The following is a 20548-nucleotide window of genomic DNA, read 5'->3' as shown; positions in this document are numbered from 1 at the left end:
TACTGACATCTTCATAGTAACTTGGGTCTAAAAGGGGAACTACATCTACACTGAAGTTTGCTGCTGGTCTCTTTTAATCTTCTGAATCCTGAAGTTCATCTAAATCATATTTATATAGATTCACTTTCTCCATCTCAAAATGCACAAAGCATGCCTATTATAAGATGTTTAATACTATTTGGAGAAAAAATTGCTCTTTACCATAAGAATAATATGAAATATAATAATATATTCTGTAGACAGAATGCAGTGTTTTTGTAGGTTAAATAAGGTGGCATGCAGGGCTGTTTCAAGTCTCAGTACTGCCCCAGGAGATGAGAAATTCCACTCCTTCCCCCAGTTAAAAACAGTTCAACATTCTCAAAACACAATAACACAAAATTCTCAGATATTATGAAAAANCTGGAGGTTGCTTGGTTGCCGTGCGGCAGCGTGAATTGGAGGTTGCTTGATCGCAGTGCGGCAGCTGCTGGTGAAAGGCTAGTCGTTGAGCGCGGTCGCAAGAGCCATGAGGCAANGATGTGACTAAAGAACAAAATGAAGAATGGTGTGAAGAGGAAAGAGAGAAACTGAAAATATAATAGGCGATGAAGATTATGGATTAAGGAGAGAGGGTAATGAGAACATAAAGAAGGAAAAGAGATGAATGAAGAGGAAATACAGTAGGAGTAAAAGAGGAATAAGGAGACTGGATCAACATTGTTTTTACGGAGAAGCATCACTGCGCTAAATACTGACATCTTCATAGTAACTTGGGTCTAAAAGGGGAACTACATCTACACTGAAGTTTGCTGCTGGTCTCTTTTAATCTTCTGAATCCTGAAGTTCATCTAAATCATATTTATATAGATTCACTTTCTCCATCTCAAAATGCACAAAGCATGCCTATTATAAGATGTTTAATACTATTTGGAGAAAAAATTGCTCTTTACCATAAGAATAATATGAAATATAATAATATATTCTGTAGACAGAATGCAGTGTTTTTGTAGGTTAAATAAGGTGGCATGCAGGGCTGTTTCAAGTCTCAGTACTGCCCCAGGAGATGAGAAATTCCACTCCTTCCCCCAGTTAAAAACAGTTCAACATTCTCAAAACACAATAACACAAAATTCTCAGATATTATGAAAAATAAAACTGGCAGTGGTACTGCAGTTCTTAAAATAGTAAGCAAAGAAACAGTAAAATGTACAGGACCATCCAGTCACAAGAGTGAGAGTGCTGTTGCTGGCTTCAGATTATAGAATTAGACAGCAATGCTAGCACACACAGTTCGTAGTTATATTTACCTTTTGTGTACAAAATAGTGATAATGAATGATTATGATTTGAACAAAGAGCAACAGAAATTAATTGTAAATCAGCAGACAGCCAAGGAGAAAGTAGCTGTAAATGTGCTACCATAGGAGGCAGCTTGGTTCACTTGTTCTGCCATGCTGGCCCTGATGGTACACACTATATGCAGTAACCATTGTGCTTTAAGGAGTTAAAAACTTCTAACCAAATTGGTCCCCAACTTTTGCCTTTCCTGAAGTAATATGTTCATGGTAGACAAAATTAATTTAAAATTAGCTCTTGAAGGGCTGTAAATACAAATAATTTAAGAAAATTAAACTTCAAAGACCGAGATGTTGCCCTGAATTCAGCAGATGATAAAATAAGTTCATATAACTTTTCATGAATCACATAATTTCACAATGGGGTTTAAAATTTTTATTTAATTCATTTTAATGGTTTTTTGATCAAACTAAGACCTAGTGTGCAAAACTTGTAACAGAAATATTTTATCCTTAAATATTTTGAATCAATCATACTTTGATACACTTTAAATTTGAAACTGTATCTTGATGAATGTTATATCCATAACATTTCTGACTGCCAAAAGATCTGAATGCTTCAAGGGTAAGATGTAAACTACATATATGAATGTAAGAGGATTGTTCAAATGAAACCTATTTGTAAGTAGATTCTGATTGGATGAAGATGTCAAGGTCTTGGTGGTGCTGCAGTCCTAGCAGCAGCCCAGAGGGTTCTTTGTGGAGGGGATCCATCAGCTGCTGCCTCAGTACTCATGGAGAATATTTTTAATTCCCTCTTCTTTGCCCTAAACAAATCCCAAATTAGTTTCATTTCAGATCTTTTACACTATAAACACATAATACAAACAAAAATATTTTGAGGTGTAGGCATTATGTTGAGAAGGGTTTCTAACACATTATATAATAATGCTGTAGTCTTTTGATTGACAGTAATACTGAATTGTAAACTGATGATGGTTGCATTTGGAGCACATTATTATGACAACTGTCAATGACTTCCATATTTAATTTTAATTATACATTACATGTTATGTTTGGTAGTTTATTTATGAATACTGTCAGTAACTTAGGTTGTGTATAGTGTGAAATTGGAGCCGGGATAGCACAGTTGGTATAGTGACTGGCTATGGGCTGGATGGCCAAGGGGCCGGAGTTCGAGTTCCAGTACGGTCAAGAATTTTCTCTTTTCCATGTTGTCCAGACCGGCTCTGGGACCTACTCAGCCTCCTATCCAATTGGTACTGGAGGATCTTTCCCCGGGGGTAAAGCGGCCGGGGCATGAAGCTGACCACTCACGTCTAACTAGGGCTGAGGTCAAGAAAACGTGGATCTATATATCCACTCCCCATACGCCTTCACAGGGTAGTGCTTAATTAGTTAAGGACCGGGACAACTTTACCTTTATAGTGTGAAATGGTTGGATGGCAGTGAATAATGAATTTGAAAGGATTTGGAAGGAAGCAATCATGGCATAATCCGGTGTGCTATCTTGGCATTTGCCTAGAGGGACTGAGGAAGACCATTAAAGCTGCAGTCATGACAATTGGTGTCCCTGCTGAGATTCAAGTCAGACACGTGAATTCATATCAGAAGTGTTACCACTTGAGGTAACTTGGTAACTATATGCCACAACTGATTGCTACATATATGTGTCATCTTGTTTTTAAGGTGGAGCCTGGAACATGTTTCCAACGACTGATGGGCACTGTGAAAACTGGAGTAATCCTTAAAGATGTATCCTTAGAAGTTCATGGAGGTGAAGTCCTTGCCATACTGGGTTCAAAAGGTGAAACAAACAACTTTTCTCACAGATAATAGGAATTATATGCAGATAAAAAACTTCCTTACTCTGTATCCAGCTACATGCCAAGTCAGAGATGAAGTTCCCAATTTAAAGGCTCAATCCACCGCAAACACACAGCAACGGACATAATAATACCAAGTGACTCATGTCATCTACAAGAACACAAGATATCTGGTATTAAATACGAGTACCTCATAGATCAAGTAAATAACTACCCCATTACCAGAATAGCAAAATATAATGAGATAAATACTATAAACAACATACTTATAAATAATAAGTACGACACAGATATAATTACAAAACTAACTACAAATAACAGAAAACAAAACACTGTAAGAAAGCAGAACATTACAGAGAATTCAGAAGGACAAAAAACGAAATGGGCAACATTCACATATATAGGAAAAGAAACAAGAAATAATACAAAAATATTTCAAGACACAAAATTGAAAATAGCATTTAGAACTAAGAACAATTTACAACATATATTAAAATCAAGACCACAAATAAATAAATATAACAATGGTGGTATATATAGTATGAAATGCCTAGATTGCCCCATGGAATATATAGGAGAAACTGGGAGGAAATTTAATACCAGATATAAAGAACACATACATGGCATAAGACACAATAACAGCAATACAGGATACTCAGAACACATATTAAACACAGGACATGCATATGGTACTATAGAAAACACTATGGATATCATAGCAACAAATAAGAAAGGGCAATATTTAAACACATTGGAAAACTATCATATATACAGAATGACAAAGAAAAACACGCATATGAACAATATAAATAAAGAAATATATAACCCAATATTTCATGAATTACACACTATTTACATGGAACAACATAACACCCCACCACCTACCCCCACAACATCATAACTCAATCAAAAGGAAGACACACACACACACCACGCACACACGCGTGCACACACACACACACATATATATCCAGTAGTACAACACACAGTCACAGGAGCAAGACATAACAAAGAGCACAGTGAGTATTAAACATTATAAAACCACATGTAACAGATAAAAGTCAGAATGTGGTATTAATGAATAACAATTTCACGCTACAGATAGGAAGGTAGGAAGAGTGCTCCCACAGAGGAGGATTGGCGTGATTCGCGTATTGAGATACGACGTAAGGATGATGAATCCTGAAAAGTTTTAATATTTAAAATTTATTATTATATATGACGAATATATATTTTAGTCATTTTAGAATGAAGACATCAGGGCATGCAATGCAGTTGTTAGACGTGCATAGAGACGCACCTGAAGATGGCACATTAGTGCTGAAACATGTAGTGCAAAAGAGAAGAGTAAGGTGAAAAAGTGTGTGCACTGTAAGACGGTTAGCATAAATCATGGGCTAAGAAGGTTTTGATAATGTGCTGCTTGATCGGGGCTACTGCATGGCTCTTGAGGCAGTGATATATTAGGGTGGAGAAATGGTGGAATGGTGATTAGAAGAGGAAAACTACAGAAACTCAGAGAAAATCATATTCTCTTATCAGTTTATCCACCATGACTCACACAGTCACCAGGCACTGAGGTAATGCAAATGGAAGACTGTTATATCATAAATTAACCCTCACACAGACTTATTATAAAGGCCTCTATTTTTTCATTCCTACTATACACTACAGGTTTCAATCATGAATGTTTATCATCAGGACATGTACACAAATCAGCTAAATACAGCTGTCAGTACAAATTTATTAGAATGTGGAGGATGTTTAAAAATGAATAGTACTATCTTCTGGGATATAATGCCATGTAGTCCGTTGAAAGTCAACCGATGCTTTGGAGGAACATATTACCTTCCTCTTCAAGGTTGAATAAGCCAAGCAAGGTAGTAGGCTTACCATCTGCTTTCACCCTGGTATTTTGCTTGGCTTACTCAACCTTGAAGAGGGAGGCGAAATGTTCCTCTGAAACATCAGTTGACTTTCAACGGACTGCACGGTGTTGTAAAGATTGTGCTCTTAATAACCACTGCTGTGAGAACCTTAAACCCTACATATAAAAATGCAGTTAAAATACTGAGGAATCAGGTTGGATGTGACTTAATTTCACAAAGATGTGAGTCCAAAAATTAGAGTGTTTGTCCAAATATAAGCATTTTCCGATGTATGTAGTTATACATAGCTTGAATTTTCTACATAACTTCACACTTTATGCTCTCCTTCTCTTGGCCTTCTTGGCCAATCGAAGCTAAATTAGAGCTTTAAGTTGTATGTTTGTTTTCTATAGGTATATGGAATAACTTTCTTTGTTGTGTTTTTTTGTTGGTGAGTAGCCAGAGCTGATCAAGGTAGTATCTCTGAAGGCAAGAACCAATGTGCAGATGTAATATAGTGTGGACCACTGAAGACCCATACATGTGATAGAATGTGTGTCTTTGCAGGCTTGTAACTGACATTTTGATTTAGTGTAATGTGTGCCCCTGATGGTGACATTCTATGTACAGAGGATGGACAAAAATATGGAAACAACTTGTGAAATGTATGCCTGAATTGAAGTGTTTATTTTAGCGATGTTTGTAGGTGACGATGTCGTATCTGCCCAACACCACTACCTGTACAACCTCTGCAATATGTTGCAAGCTTCATTTGTTGTCGAGACAGTGTTCTGTGCGATTTTTTGTGCATCACGTCAGAGCTAACAGAATTCGAACGGTGGCAAATTGTTGGGGCCCATATGGTGGGTACTTCTGTAACCAAAGTAGCCAAAGTTTCTGGTGTTTCGCGAAACACAGTATCCAAGATTATGACTGCATACAGGAGGACTGGGAAAAACTGCATCCGATAAATACCAGCGTGGACGGAAATGTGTTTTGAGTGATCTAGACAGGCGAACATTGTGTAGGATTGTGACAAGAAATAAGAAGACTGCATCTGCAAAAGTGACTGCTGAACTGAATGTCACGCTCACAAACCCTGTCAGCACCAAAACAGTATGAAGGGAACTTCAGAAACAGGGTATTTCTGGATGAGCTGCAATTCCAAAGCCACTCATCAGAGATCAAAATGCCACTAAGAGGAGAGTGTGGTGCCAAAGTCATAAAACCTGGATATGGAGTAATGGAAGACAGTCATTTGGTCTGATGAGTCCACCTTCACACTGTTTCTGACTTCTGGCTGAGTTTATGTCTGGAGAACGCCATCCCAAGCTTACGATCCAGATTGTTTGCTGCCAAAAGTGAAACATGGTGGGGGTTCGATCACGGTATGAGCAGCCATATCGTGGTATTCTGTCAGACCTGTCATTACCCTGCAAGGTCATGTCATTGCCAGCGACTATGTGACCATTTTGGGCGACCAGGTCCATCCCATGGTAAAAACTTTGTTCCCCAATGGTGATGCCATTTACCAAGATGACAATGCCCGTGTTCACACGGCTCACATCGTCCAGGACTGGTTTTCTGAGCAATAAGATGAAGTGTCACGTTTGCCATGGCCCTGATAATCGCCAGATATCAATATTGTGACTTGTTGCGCTATGAAGGACACCCCCTCCCTCCCCCAGCAGTGACGTGGCAGCTCTGGCCACGGTGATGTAGCAGGTGAGTCAGCGCTTTGCCCCCTCCCCCTCCAGGCTACGTGGCACCGCCTTCTACTGTGACGAGGCACGCAACGCCGCTGTTGACACGGGCAACAGGCAACAGCGAAAGGAAAAAAATGTTGACTGAGGACAGTGTGAAGAGATTTGTGTGTAGGGTTTGTAAATTGTGGAAACCCATAGCATTGTTATAATTAATTGTAGCCGAGACTTGTAGGTTGTAAAATAAACCAATTAATAATCTGAGCGGCGTCTTCAGTAACGAAACACGTTACAGTACTATTGAGCCTTTGTGGTATGTTTTGGAGAGCAATCTGCGTGCACACTATCCACCTCCAACATCGTTAACAGAACTTGCCAATGTTTTGCAGGAAGAATGGTACAAGATTCCCTTGAAAATCATACAGGACCTCTATTTATCCATTCCAAACAGACTGCAAGCAGTTCTGCAAGCCAGAGGTTGTCCTACTCCATATTAGTCATGGTAATGTGTTTTTTGTTGGGTGTTTCCATTTTTTTGTCCATCCTCTGTATTTGTACAGTTGCAGTCATACTCCGTACCTTGGAGAAAATTTATATTTGGACAAATACTGTCATTTTTAGCCTATTTCCTTTATTTTGAAAAAATAAAAGGAGGCTTATGAGGTCACCTTGTTATCTGTGTCAGGTCAGGTAAATTTCTGCTGGCCCTTGCCTGCACAGTCATTCTTGGTTCCAAGTCCTGTGGGACTCATGTCCATATTTTAGTGTCCCAAGACTCTGGGAGTCGAGCAACCTGCTGTCTGTGTATAACTAATTCCTAATTAATGAACACTGGAAGTTGTCCTGTTTATATATTTTCAGGGCGGACTGCTGAGAAAACGCTGCCTCCAACAGTTGCATGTGTAATTTCATGCAGTTGTATCATATCGTTGTGTGTCCCTGGTAACGTGACAAGTAAATTCATGCAGGTCTCAGATTTGGCGAATATTTTTATTGGACAATCTCTCTTACACTCCCAAGTACAATTATTCTTCACTTATAACGTCGTTTAGAGGTTTCCTCTTCTCTCTTATAAATTCTTGCACTGCTAATCTCGGTGAAGTGTCTTGATCCCTTTGTTGGATGCGAGTTTGCTTCTGCTGTAGTCGGAGCTACACTAAAAACTGACTGGTCTCATTGAAACTGGACTCTTATAATGTGCACTAGGACTGAATAGAGCGCACCATGTAGGAGGCTTTGTTTTCGGCCACTGCTGTGTAATGAACCTCTTGGTGTCCCTTCTTCTCCAGGGAAATGCATTTGTTGTTTAAGCGATTCCTAGGCAACGCCCTGCTGGTATTCCATTCCCTCTGAAGTATACATGTTTATCACAGCCGTTGTCATGCAGCTGCCTAAAACAATTCGTTGCTTAGGTTTGCTAGTGTACGGATTCCAAGGCACTGCAGCAGGACCACTGGTCATTGCCTAGGAAATCAACTCTGATCTCCTCCACCATTCCGGCTTTCTGGTGGCACGCCACAATATTAAATGAAAGTAGGTCATCAGTTCTTCCCACAACTTCTTGTTATAAGTATTCCTTTGTAAAATTAAGTCATATCCAATGTGCATTATTATTATTTCAACTTCATTTTTATACATCTCCATATTTTAACAAATCTGTAATCATAGTCCATATATATTTGGCTGGTTTTTGTATATCATCCGATAATGATGGTTTACAGCCAATACATGATGTATATATTGGCAATAAAAAGTAAAAAAAATGTTTTAATGCAAGTTTGCATGACAGTTAATTTTATAACACATACAGGATGCAGTCATGTAGGAAAGATTTTTATGCTTAGGGTCAGAGCAGGCACAGAAAAGGAAGCGCATCACCTGCAAAATGTTAAGGAGGAAAAGTAATTGGTTGAATGAAAACTGATGCTGCATCACCTGTGAAAGCTAGTATTGCTTTCAGACCCAACACACAAGAAAAAACCTTCTCTTCCACTTCATTGTTGCCCTTTTCTTCCTTTTCCATTTTTCCATTATTTCTTACTGCCCTTCATCCTTATTTCTCACATCCTATACAATCTACTCTTCCTCCTTATCCACCTTATCCCCTTAGTCCATTTCTCTTTTTCCTTTTCCCCCCCCCCAGTTGGGAACTCAGGGTCTGAGGTTACTAAGGAAAATTATGGTGCTTGGAGCTTATTCCTGGGAAACAGTGACCTCTATCTGTTCCTCATCCCCATCAAAAGATTCAGAGCCATGAGTAGTCTACATACTCCAAACATCTGTGTACTCTTTATCTAGCCATAATGCAGTCTATGAAGCAATTACATCAACTTAATACTCATTTTAGGTAGTGGAAAGAGAGCTCTATTAGAAGTGATATCACGTCGTGCACAAGGCCCCACAAGAGGACAAATCCTGCTGAATGGTGCACCCATGTCCCTACGACTGTTCCAGCAGAACTGTGGTTATGTCACTCACAAGTGTGATCTCCTGCCTGGACTCACAGTAGAGCAAACATTGCACTATGCTGCCCATCTCACAATTGGTTCAAAGGTTTCTCTTTATCTCTGATTCTCTTTGCATTAATAAATATTTTTAGATGTGGTCACAATTCTGTGGAACGTCAATTAAGTTTGCTACGCCCGTCCGTCCACCTGTCTGTGGGCACAGAAGTACTCATGAGCTGCTGGAGAGAGTTTCATGAACATGATATTGGGGAGTTTTATGAAAAACTGTCAAGACATTTCAGTTTTAAATTAGACTGAACAAATGGAATGGCCACTTCATATGAAGACCTACATGCATTTCTGTTCATATGTCAAGGACATCTCATGAAATATTTGTCAGAAAGGGTAGTGTCTCCAAGTTACAGAGGGAAATGAAACACACTTTTTATGTCTAATAAACTTTCTCTGTGAGTGTTACAGTTTTGAAGATAATTATACAGAAGTGATTTTACAGATACATTATTTCTGAACACGTACAGGCAGTGATCAATCATGGCCTCCTAAACACAGCTGCCATTAAGAAGAAAAATAAAACAAAGCCCTTACTGAGTTTTGACAGTACTAATATCATATTTGTTTTATTCTTTCTATAGAGTGCTCTATTATATCATGACTTTGAAGCTACATGAAACAAATTATATATATTTAAGTTTTGTTTAGTGTGTGTAATAACAGTGAACACTGAAGAACTAATACTGATTGTTTATTCATTCAGTAAATAATTTTGGCTTCTAGTTAGTTTGAATATCACTTAACATTCAATATACACTGTATGTGTATGAATTTAATGTTCATTTATTGTAAAGGAAGAGTTCATTGTAACCTTAAATGTTTAATTTTTAATCCCTTTTGCTAAATACCCCTGCTAAGTGTGTACACTACATACTTTTACAATCTTGTTTTATGCTGAGGATGATACACATAAATTTGAGAAAACTGAGAAGAAAAGTCAGTTAAAATGTCTTTACCACAAGGAAGTGAGAAAAGTCATTTAAAATGTCAGCTCAGGGACATTAAATTTTTAATGTTGTGTCTGCAGTTGCTGAAAGTAGCTCAGAAAATCTTTCAATATTATTTTGTACAAAATTTATGCTGTACTTTAAATATGATTCATTATAACTAAATATCAATTTCATTTGCATCAGTTTTTAGATTATTTCTTGCAGTGGTGAACTTGCTTTACAGGTATCACGGTATGTAAAGAGATCAAGAATGAAACAAGTAATGGCTGATTTAGCATTAACCCAGGTGGCAAACAGGGCAGTTAGCGACTTGACTCAAAGTGAATACCGGAGACTTATGATTGGAGTTCAGCTTGTAAGAGACCCAGGTACTAAGTAGAGTTAAAATAATATGATCATAATCAGATAAGTTTTATGTAACTATCAGGATAGCTCAGTTAGTATAGTGATGGGCTACAGGCTGGATGGCCTGGGTTCGATTCCCAGCAGTGCAAGGTTTTTTCCTTCTCCACAGTGTCCAGACCAGCTCTGGGGCCTATCCAGCTACGGCCCTTACCCTGGGAAGGGGCGTGAAGCTAACCACTCACCTCCATCTAGTGCCAAGGTTAAGAATGGGGGAGCTATAACACCACTCCACCATATGCTTTCATGGCATAGTGCTTAACTAATTAAGAACAGGGACAACTTTACCTTTATTTATGAAACTATGTAGCTTAATGACTACTGTGTGATTGATTCCAACATGCTGATTGAGAAATTAATTATCCCAACTCAAATACAACAGAATAAGATGATGTGCATTGTGACCCATATACAATAACCAGTTTCCACTTCTACATCCATCTGAGATTTAGGGTTCTCACATCTAGAAGAGTATTGTCTTCTGAGTATGCCTTTGCTGACATTTCAGAGGGAAGTACTGCTTCCATGTTTAGGATTGATGCAAACAGATAAGCTGAGAACTTCAGATCTCAAGTAGAAACTGCAACAGTTTACAACTTGAATCTTTGGATTTCAGTTGTGCTTCTGCTAGATGAACCAACCTGGGACCTGGACCCTCTAAACACGTATCTTGTGATTTCCATTCTTTCAAACCACGCTCGAAAGTATGGGCGGGCAGTGATACTGACAATGGAAAAGCCACGGTCAGATGTGTTTCCATTCTTGGATCGTGTCGCATATCTCTGTCTGGGAGACGTGGTCTATACTGGTGGCACAAGACTTATGTTGGACTATTTTCGGTCTATTGGATTTCCTTGTCCAGAGTTGGAAAACCCCCTGATGTATTACTGTAAGTATGGACAAAATAACATATTTGGAAGTTAATTTAGCAAATGTTAAAATGTTAAAAGTTAAATCAGTACTTGTCAACTTACAGGGGCTGGCTGCCAAAAGGACAGCATACAGAACAACAGAACTGAGCACTTAGAAATTTACATTCATGTGTAAGATGATGAAAACAATGAATTATTGAAAAATATGGATAATAAAAATACTGTTGAATATAGAAAGTTGGAAACATGTAGTGTCTGGTTTGCTTAATTATCTTGAATACCATAAGATTTACAGTAAGATGTATTGTACCTGAAGTGTGTTGTGTTTTTCTCTATGACTTCCTTTTGAAACACTCTTTCCTCCTCTTGCTCCAGCTGTGAATCGAACCCTGGCTGTCCGGCTCAAGCCCATCGCTATACTGACTCAGCTCTAAATCACTAAAAAATGTTAATTTACATTTGAATATATGTATGTGGGTAAGAAACAAATGTTTATTTGTGTGTGTATGTAACTGAACAAATATATTGGTTAACAGCAATCACAAAGCTGCATCACAAGGAGCAATGCTACCTCCCAGTTTGTTCTTGATTGTTGCAGTTGTTCTGTGTGTTGTTTTCGTCATTACAGCATGATATGTTGCAGTCAGCCATTTTACAACAGAATGATATATTTGTCATATGGGTGATTCCCCTCTGCCAAAAATTGGAAGTCTCTTATATTGTGAGTCCCTAAGCTGTGGCTTGTTGCAATTATAAGTAAATGTGTCACTGAACATAGAAATAACTGCCAGTACTAGTTATAAACTGTTATAAAATGCGAGGGTTGGAACTTTAATAGTGGCACCACTACTGTAGAGACGCCATGCAATGGAACCAAATAATGTTGCTTATACCACACGTTAGTTACATACCTACTTTACCTCAGAGCAAATGGACTCTCCCTTCCCACATCATGCGCATGCGCAGTGACGAAAAGAACAGAGACTCATGTTAGCTGGCGGTCTAATGTAGTGTTGTCACGATGTTTTCGAAACGGGAACAGTGGAGTTGGATAAAGATTGAATGTGCCAGCGGCCATACAGCATGACAGTATCATCAAGGTCTCCAAGAGGCTTGCAGGGAATCTGCATTGCCTTACAGAACAGTGGAAAGGTGGGTAAAAGCCTTCAACGAGGGATGCCAAGATGTGGCAGACATGCGTCAGACAGGTTGTCCTAGTGTCAATGAAGAAGAAGTGTATGCCCTTTCCAGGTTACTGGAGCGTGATTGACACCATACGAATCGTGAAATGGCCCTAGAGACAGGATTAGCACATACAACTGTGCTTCACATTTTGAAGGAATGCCTGGGCATGAGAAAAATTGCATCATGATGGGTTCTGCATGATTTGACGGAAATGCAGAAATGGCAAGCTGTGGCTGATTTGTTTGATCGATGGGGCTGGGAAGTGCTGTCCATCCACCATACTCCCCAGACTTAAGCCCTTGTGACTTTGACTTGATGCCTAAGATGAAGGAACCACTTCGTGGCATTCGCTTCAGAACTGTTCCGGAGATTCTTCAGGCAGTAGACCACTCCATTCGAACTGTCAACACAACAGGCGTTGCTAAAGGTATCCTACAACTTCCACATCGCTGGCAACGGGTTGTACACAATGCTGGTGACTACATTGAAGGACAGTAAAACTTGGAAACATGCATCTATTTTGTATCAGTTGTAAATAAATAGTTGCCTCTATTAAAGTTCCAACCCTCATATTTATGTCTTGAAATATTTTACAGTCACCACCACAACTCTGTGAAAAACCCTTCTTCACTTAATCCTATATTGGGCCTCTCTTGTTCTGCCATGCTTATGTTCAGTGGATCGCTGACTGTCATAATTATAAGTATTCGCATGAAATTTGGGGTTCTCATGGCAGTGCATATCAAGGGTACAGTCTTCTGGGACATGATACCATGTAGTGTTGTAGTTCTGGAGGCACCTGCTGCCTCTGTCATCAGAATAGAAGGCAGTAAGCTACCAAACTATACAGTATCGTATCATTATGAACTCCCCTGTTGGAGGTGCCAGAGTTTCAGTTTAATTTGCACGCTTTATCAAAAGAAGTAACTTTTAAACGATTAAATATTTGTCAGCTGATCTTCCTTCATGAAATTTGGGTCTACCTTGATTGTGTGTGATGTGACACTGGTAGCTGATGCAAATACACAAAACGAGAATTCTCCCAGACCTGCATGGCATGACCAGAAAGGAGCTTGCAATTATCACTGTGATATGTGGCATCTGTTTGGTGTTATTCAGCGATCAAGTTTCATTGCATTTTGTTGCTGTGAGAACTACAGACTTTAAATTAATACACACATGAATTAATTTAACATAAAACTAGACTTTTACTAGAATAAAACTAAAAAAAGTAAAGCTATCCCTGTAACAGGTCGTGAAGGCCCATATGGTTGTGAGACATTGGGTGTCCCACATTATCTAGACAATCGGCTCAAAGATGACAGTAAGGTTATCAGCCTTATGCACCGGCTGTGCTTTACTCCACAGGAAAATTATTTAACTAATTCCTGGTACTCATTTCTGTTAGAAGCTGAGTCAACCTCAGGGCCATAGTGTGGCTGGAAGGATTAGGTCAATTGAAAAAAATCCAATGACCTCATCGGGACTTGAACCTGCGACCTTCCTTCTTGTAGCATAGTGCCTCAACCAACTACACTACTGCTAACATATATCATATATCTACATAAATAGAAGTCAGTAATTGTGTCTGATATATGTATACTGGATGAGACTGTAATCTTCAGACTTGCAAGGAATCCAGAAATCCCAAAACACTTAGGGCACAGTACACAGCCCACATCTGCAGCAAAAATGGTAGCTACTACTGTAGCAAAAACATTTACTATTTACTCTATAGTGTGCGTGCAACACAGTGGCCAGTATGCTCTGAACTGACGCTGTGCATAGTAGGCAGGTCTATTTCCCTTCCCTTTCTCCTCCAACCCCATTCCCTCAACCCTCAAGTCGCAAGATTAAAGTCTCCTAGAGTACCTGCATACTTTTAATTCTTAGAATGGAATGAGCCTAGTCCCTTGGTACTGCTTCTGGAAGGAGTGCCAGTCCATGATGATAGATGCAAGTATGGTGTATTGGAGTGACAGGTGGCACAGGAAAACTGATGCTCAGAGAAAGAGATATATCAGTGTCACTTTGTTGACCACAAATCCCACATGAACTGTTCCAAGACTGAAAAAATACAAATGTAATCATGTGTTAGCATTCTAATCTAACAACAGGTTCAATGTTTGCAGTGTGTCTTTCTACAGTTGACCGGCGATCAAGAGAACGTTTCATTGAATCCAATCATCAGATAGCAGCCCTTGTAGAGAAGTTTAAATTGGAAGGTGGACCTTTCCGACATAAAACTTCTACAATGGCTCCTGGTGGAGTGCAGATCATAGACACAGGTGCAGACCCCATGCAAATGCCCAGCATGGGGGTCCCCACTGCTGTCGGGGGATCCACCACACCTTCGTTAGCCAACAACAAGGTCCCACTGTCTGCATTTGGAAGACCCAATGCCTTCACAGTAGCCTTCACTCTTTACATGTAAGATTGTGTGACCTTTGGTGTACTTAAATATTTATTTGGATTAATAATGCACTTTCCTTAGCTGAAGAAGGTGGTGATATTAGGTTATGAACCATCAGAAACTGTGAGAAAGCCATGTGTTGTTTAACTTTATGGGCAGAGCTTTTTCTGATAATTATGTGCCAGTACACATACTACCAAATTTGTCAGAAGTTGCACATCTGTTAGTAACCACGAGGTTATGAAGTTGAGAATGAGAGAATCAGCAAAAGGGTTTTAGAAAAGGAGTGTGGATTGCTGGTAAATATAAACTAACGCTTGTGTATAAAATCATGGCATAATATTTTTTGTTTTACTAGTCAAGAAATGGAAAATATTCTGTATGCCACACACTCTTCTTTTTGAAGAACTGCTTCTTTACATAATTATTAAATGTAAAAATGTAAAGTTGTCTCTGAGCTGAAGTAATTAAGCACTGTGTTATGGAGACATTTGGGGGAGTAGAGGTGTAGCTTTTGACAGTCCAAACCTTTTAAAACTCTTCAATGGACACTATGTTCCTCTTTAGCCAATACAATAGAGTGACTGATTTATTGGGGAGACCGATGCATTAGCAGGTAATGACTTGCTTTTCGCATTTGGACAGGAACAACTGCCTTGTTTTGTTACCTGCAGCTTGGGTGACCGCAAAAGGGACCTGGCCATTAACAAAAAGGCAAGTCTGTAGTTTGCCGAAGATGTAAATTTTGTTTTACTAATAGGGTAGCTGTTATAAAAGTGTCTTCGGAAGGGTGTAATTGGACCCTAAACTAAGAAATAACCGCTTTCACATGTAGGGTTCCGGGTTCAATATCTTTGGATCTCTTTATTCTCAAAGTTAGTAATGTGATTGTCTAGTGCTGATGGTATGATGAATTGGCAGTTAAAATCGGCCATTAGGAAACTATTCTTGTCTGGGAGAAAGGCCATCCGTTCAAATCCTATACAGTGGATGAAGTGATGCTCCCGCAGGATAGAGTGGGCAGAAGGACTTGGCATTTAGAATTCATCAGAGGCAGATGTCATTGGGCTGCACTCTTCAAGTTTATCTAAATTTAACAGTCTTTATTTGGTTCGATTAATCTTTGATAATAATAAAAAGGGCACATTACTCCATACTTGCCAATAAAGTTATAGTGTTTGCTTCTGAAATAAACAATTTGTGATTAAGCAGAAAATAGTGTCTTTGATTTGTATCAGTGGACTAGCTTTAAATGGCAGTTTCCTCGTTGCCTCAGTTATTACTGTGACACAACCCTGAGAAGAGTCAAGTGTTCTACCGAAGCGGGCAAATAAATAAATAAATATAAAGATAGGTAGGGGATGGTCACAAGAAGTGGCAGCCTACGTGAGCGGTTACAAGCTCCATCATTCTTGACCTCGGAATTAGATAGAAGTGAGTGGCCAGCTTCAAGCCCCAGCCACTTTACTCCTGGGGAAATTGCACTGGTAGCCATAGTGAAGGGGACTGGGTGGACCCCAGAGCCAGTCCAGACACTGTGGAGAAGAGAAAATTCTTGCCTCTGTTGGGAAACAAACCCTGGCCACCCAGCCCATACCCTGTCACTATCCCGACTCGTACCTTTGCAGAATTATTTTGGTTCGCAAACAAATAAAATGTAATCAGTGCTGTTTCAGCTGCTTAAAAAGAATAAATAAATAAACCCATTTTATGTAAGATTTGAAGTTGTCGCGGTGTGACTAGGAAGAGTACTATCTATACCATGTAATCTGATTAAAGATTACTGCTGTTTCAGAGAAATGTATATCTTCCATCATCAGGCTTTATTAGTAAGCAGCATTGTTACTTGCTGGTTTGCTTGGCTTACTCTTTGACCCTGAACACTGAGGCAGTACATTTCTCCAAAACATTGTTGAATTTCTACCAGTTCACAGAGCATCACATCCCCTAAGACACCACTCATCATCATCTTCATAAATTAGGCTATGTGTGGCCTGTTCCATCCTCTTGGAGAGTATGTTGATTCGTCCACCTTAACTGTGGGTTCCCTAGGTTTCATCATTTTATTGGGTTTATTTTTAAAATTTTCTTTGGATTTCATGTAGCTTCCATTCATAGAACATGATATTTCCTCTGCAATCTGGATTTTGCTACTTATGTTCCTTATGTTGCATGCTCCATTCTTCAAAATTTTCATTTTGGCAGTTTTAAGTTCCGCTTTCTCTCTTTTTTATTATTTTTTTTTGTCCAAGATTCAGATCCATATCTAAGTACAGGTACTGTCATAGCTTTATAAAATGTATGTCTCTTTTCTTGTCGTTATTCAACATTGTTTTTTGTTCTTGTTGTACTGTATATCTGTTTAAATCTATTCATTTTAATTTCTAAATCTCTGTTGGTTGGTACCATAACTATGTAGCCAAAGTAATTAAAACTATCAAAGACACTACCGTCCAAATCTATTTTGTGTTTCAATCTTCATGCAAAGTATCCTTAATTCTTATTGTAATACATTAGAGCTTTACCATGAAAACATCAAATGTCATATTGCCACTTTGTGTGGCACATACAGACATGTCATGTTTATTTCCTATGGAGTATCCACACTTCTTTCCATATTCACTCATATAATCCCAATGCTTCCATCTGTTTTTATTCTAGGAGGAACCTAGCAGCTACTTTCAACCTTCATGTCACAGGCTTAACTCACATTTTCCTGCGGCTACTAGGACTACCTGTTTTCCACTTACTTTTATGGATATTCTATAGTGGAATGGAGGACTACCAAAGAACATTTGTTACGAGGAATGGGCTAATATTCAACTGCCTAGCAGGAGCCTACTTTGTGGCCATCATTGTGACAGCCTCTACATGTAAGTGTGTTTGCATTTTGTCACAGGGTAAATGTTCGGTATAGGCAACTCCCAAGATTTGATCCTTCCAGATTCAGCCAACTCATCCCTATGAAACATTGGTGTATACCAACCAGGAAAGATGACATCTTGTCACAGAAGGCAGTAATCTTCAAACCAGCATACTGATTGAGCATTTTGTTGTTGCAGTTCCTGCATTCCGGACACGGTACTATCAAGAGGCTCAGGAAGGTCTTTACAGTGGACCCCTGTTTCTCTTAAGCTACTGGCTACTGGCTGTGCCATTTGCGGTGGTATCTGTAGGAGCTGCAACACGCATCACATTTCTGTGGGTACTTCCTCATAGCCAGCAAACTAAAAGTCACACTAGCCAACCAACCAACCAACTCCATGGAGCTGAGTCCTTCTTGATAAGCCATAAGTTGCTCAGTTACTCAAGAACTGGCAACATTTTATGAAAACCAAAGATTCATTACCATTAATACAAATATTTCCGGACATTATCCATCATCCTGTCTCTATCTGGAAACACCGTCCTGTTCATTTTTCAAAGTGTAACGTTTCAGAGACTGGATTCTGTCTCTGCCTTCACGTAAAACCTACTCAGTTGGGCCCAATCAATAGACGGTGCTTTTAGACAGAGACACAATGATGGATGATGTCCAGAAACATAATATTTGTACTAATATACCATCGTCACAAACTTTTAGATCTTATTCATTACCATGTTCACAAGAGCCTGTCACTGGTCTGTATCCTGAGCCAGATGAATCCAGTCAACATCACCCCACCTTATTTCTATTTCTCTACAGTATAAAACTATTAAGTCTGCATGTTAGCTATATGTTAACATTGACTCTAGCAGAGAACATAAAAAGAGGAATGGATGAATGAATGAATGAATAAGGGGATGGCCAAAACAGCCCTTACACTAGAACCTACCTTGATCCAGTGTGTGTCTCCTAGCACTCCCACTATGTTACTCATGAAGGCATCTGAGCAGTGGCCTTTTCCATACAGTAATGTCTCAGGTGATGGATTGTTAAGTTAGCTAAGTCTCATAGTTACATGGGGCATGCAAGGCCATTTTGTCTTCAGTTGGGTACTTTCTCCTGGTGTTGTTCTGGTGAAAGGGGGACTGCCATCCAATACTGGTACTAGCAAAGAGTGTATGACAGTAAAAGCAGGAACTGCATTGCACATGTATGTAAACACATGAACAAAACAAAGCTGCACAAAAATTAAAAGCCATCCCTGTAACTGGCCATCAAGGCTCCCACATTTTCTAGACAACTGGCTCACAGATGGAGGTGAGGTTGTCAGCCTTATGCACCGGCTTCCCTTTACTCCCAGAAGATTCATGGGACTCATTTCTATTAGAGGCTGAGTTGATCGCAGGACCATAGTGTGGCCAGAAGGATTAGGTCAATTGAAAAAATTCAGTGACCTCATCGAGAATAAAACCCACAACCTTCCAGCTTGTAGCATAGTGCCTCAACCAAGTACACTACCATGTGCCCCCTCCCGCACATAAATAAGCCTTTGTAATATCCTCGTACAGGGTGTCCCAGGAGGAATGTGCCAGACTTCAGGAGGGTGTTCCATATGTTAAAGTATGCCTATATAACCCAAAACACCTATGTCCAAAGTTGAACAGTTAGTTGAACAGTTACGGAGATAATGGCCAGAGAAGTGTGAAACTTTGACAGGTGTTACACACTTGTTGATTACCAAATACACATTAAAACTGGCAGGAATATGTGGTTTCTGTAATGTTAATAATGTACATAGCATCAAACTAACTTGTGAATGACATGAAGTCATTAAATTGAACTACAAAAAACTTGCACGCCATCTCATAGTTGTCCTTAGGTTTGAAGCACTATACATGACACATGGATGGCAAGCGCTGACATAACATGGCAGACTGCACATTCTGGTATAAGCCGACTACATAACTACTAAAATACATCGTGCCGGGTAAAGACGCCTCATCACTGAATAAAGTGACGCTTATCAGTTCGGGATGAGCTTTTATCCAGTGGCACAAATCAATATGCTGAGCATGGTCACCTGGTTCCAGATGTTGTACCCTTTGATCATGGTAAGGATACAACTCTTCGTCATGTAAAGTTTGCCACACCTGCATATGTGATATGCCAATGCAAGAGGCCATTCTACAAGTGGACAGACGCGGACTTCTCTGAACCATCTCAAGAATGTTCTCTCATGTGTTTCTCATTCGTACATCCTCCCTTTCAGAGTGCACAGAAACACTCAGAAGAGAACCAGTATCACGCAATGTCTGGTGAATTCGCGTAAATACACTTTGAGATGGAATCCTTCAATTGGGAAAACGCCTTTGGTATTCTTCAACAGCAGCATGTGCATTGCCACTGCAAAATCCATACACAAAATACCTATCACAATATTCCATGTGTGAAAACACAAAAGGCATTTCAGCAATTCCACACAACTAATTTACCAACCATTCACAACGCGGCCACAATATACCCTGAAGGTAGTACATAAGCTTATGGCTAGTGTGAATCACCACACTCAAGGACAAACATAGATAAGACTTGTCAGTTGACAGGTACAGTGCATGGACCTGCCAGAAGACCACACTTTTTCTCGGGC

At 39.4% G+C, this 20548-nt stretch overlaps 1 protein-coding gene and 1 long non-coding RNA gene across 2 annotated transcripts in view; one reads left to right on the top strand and one right to left on the bottom strand.

Moving 5' to 3' along the window:
- LOC111864125 (ATP-binding cassette sub-family G member 5) overlaps nt 1-20548 on the top strand; it is a 33272-nt gene that overhangs the window by 5388 nt on the left and 7336 nt on the right. Inside the window, exons 2-8 of the mRNA XM_023851158.2 lie at nt 2987-3104; nt 9042-9247; nt 10387-10531; nt 11182-11454; nt 14755-15052; nt 17697-17908; nt 18098-18236. Of these exons, the coding sequence (XP_023706926.1) occupies nt 2987-3104; nt 9042-9247; nt 10387-10531; nt 11182-11454; nt 14755-15052; nt 17697-17908; nt 18098-18236 (1391 nt within the window). The remainder of the gene's footprint in view (nt 1-2986; nt 3105-9041; nt 9248-10386; nt 10532-11181; nt 11455-14754; nt 15053-17696; nt 17909-18097; nt 18237-20548) is intronic.
- Nucleotides 537-18105, bottom strand: LOC111864127. Its single transcript, XR_002842735.2, has 5 exons — nt 18022-18105; nt 14503-14689; nt 11748-11875; nt 3167-3274; nt 537-2103 (listed from the first exon to the last, which is right to left on the bottom strand). It is a non-coding gene; the product is annotated as an uncharacterized LOC111864127 (long non-coding RNA).

The sequence above is a fragment of the Cryptotermes secundus genome, unplaced genomic scaffold (genome assembly GCF_002891405.2).
Source record: "Cryptotermes secundus unplaced genomic scaffold, Csec_1.0 scaffold1000, whole genome shotgun sequence".
Taxonomy (NCBI): Eukaryota; Metazoa; Arthropoda; class Insecta; order Blattodea; family Kalotermitidae; genus Cryptotermes; species Cryptotermes secundus.
Note: the sequence above shows the minus strand (reverse complement) of the source record. Positions and strands in the feature narration are given on the sequence as shown.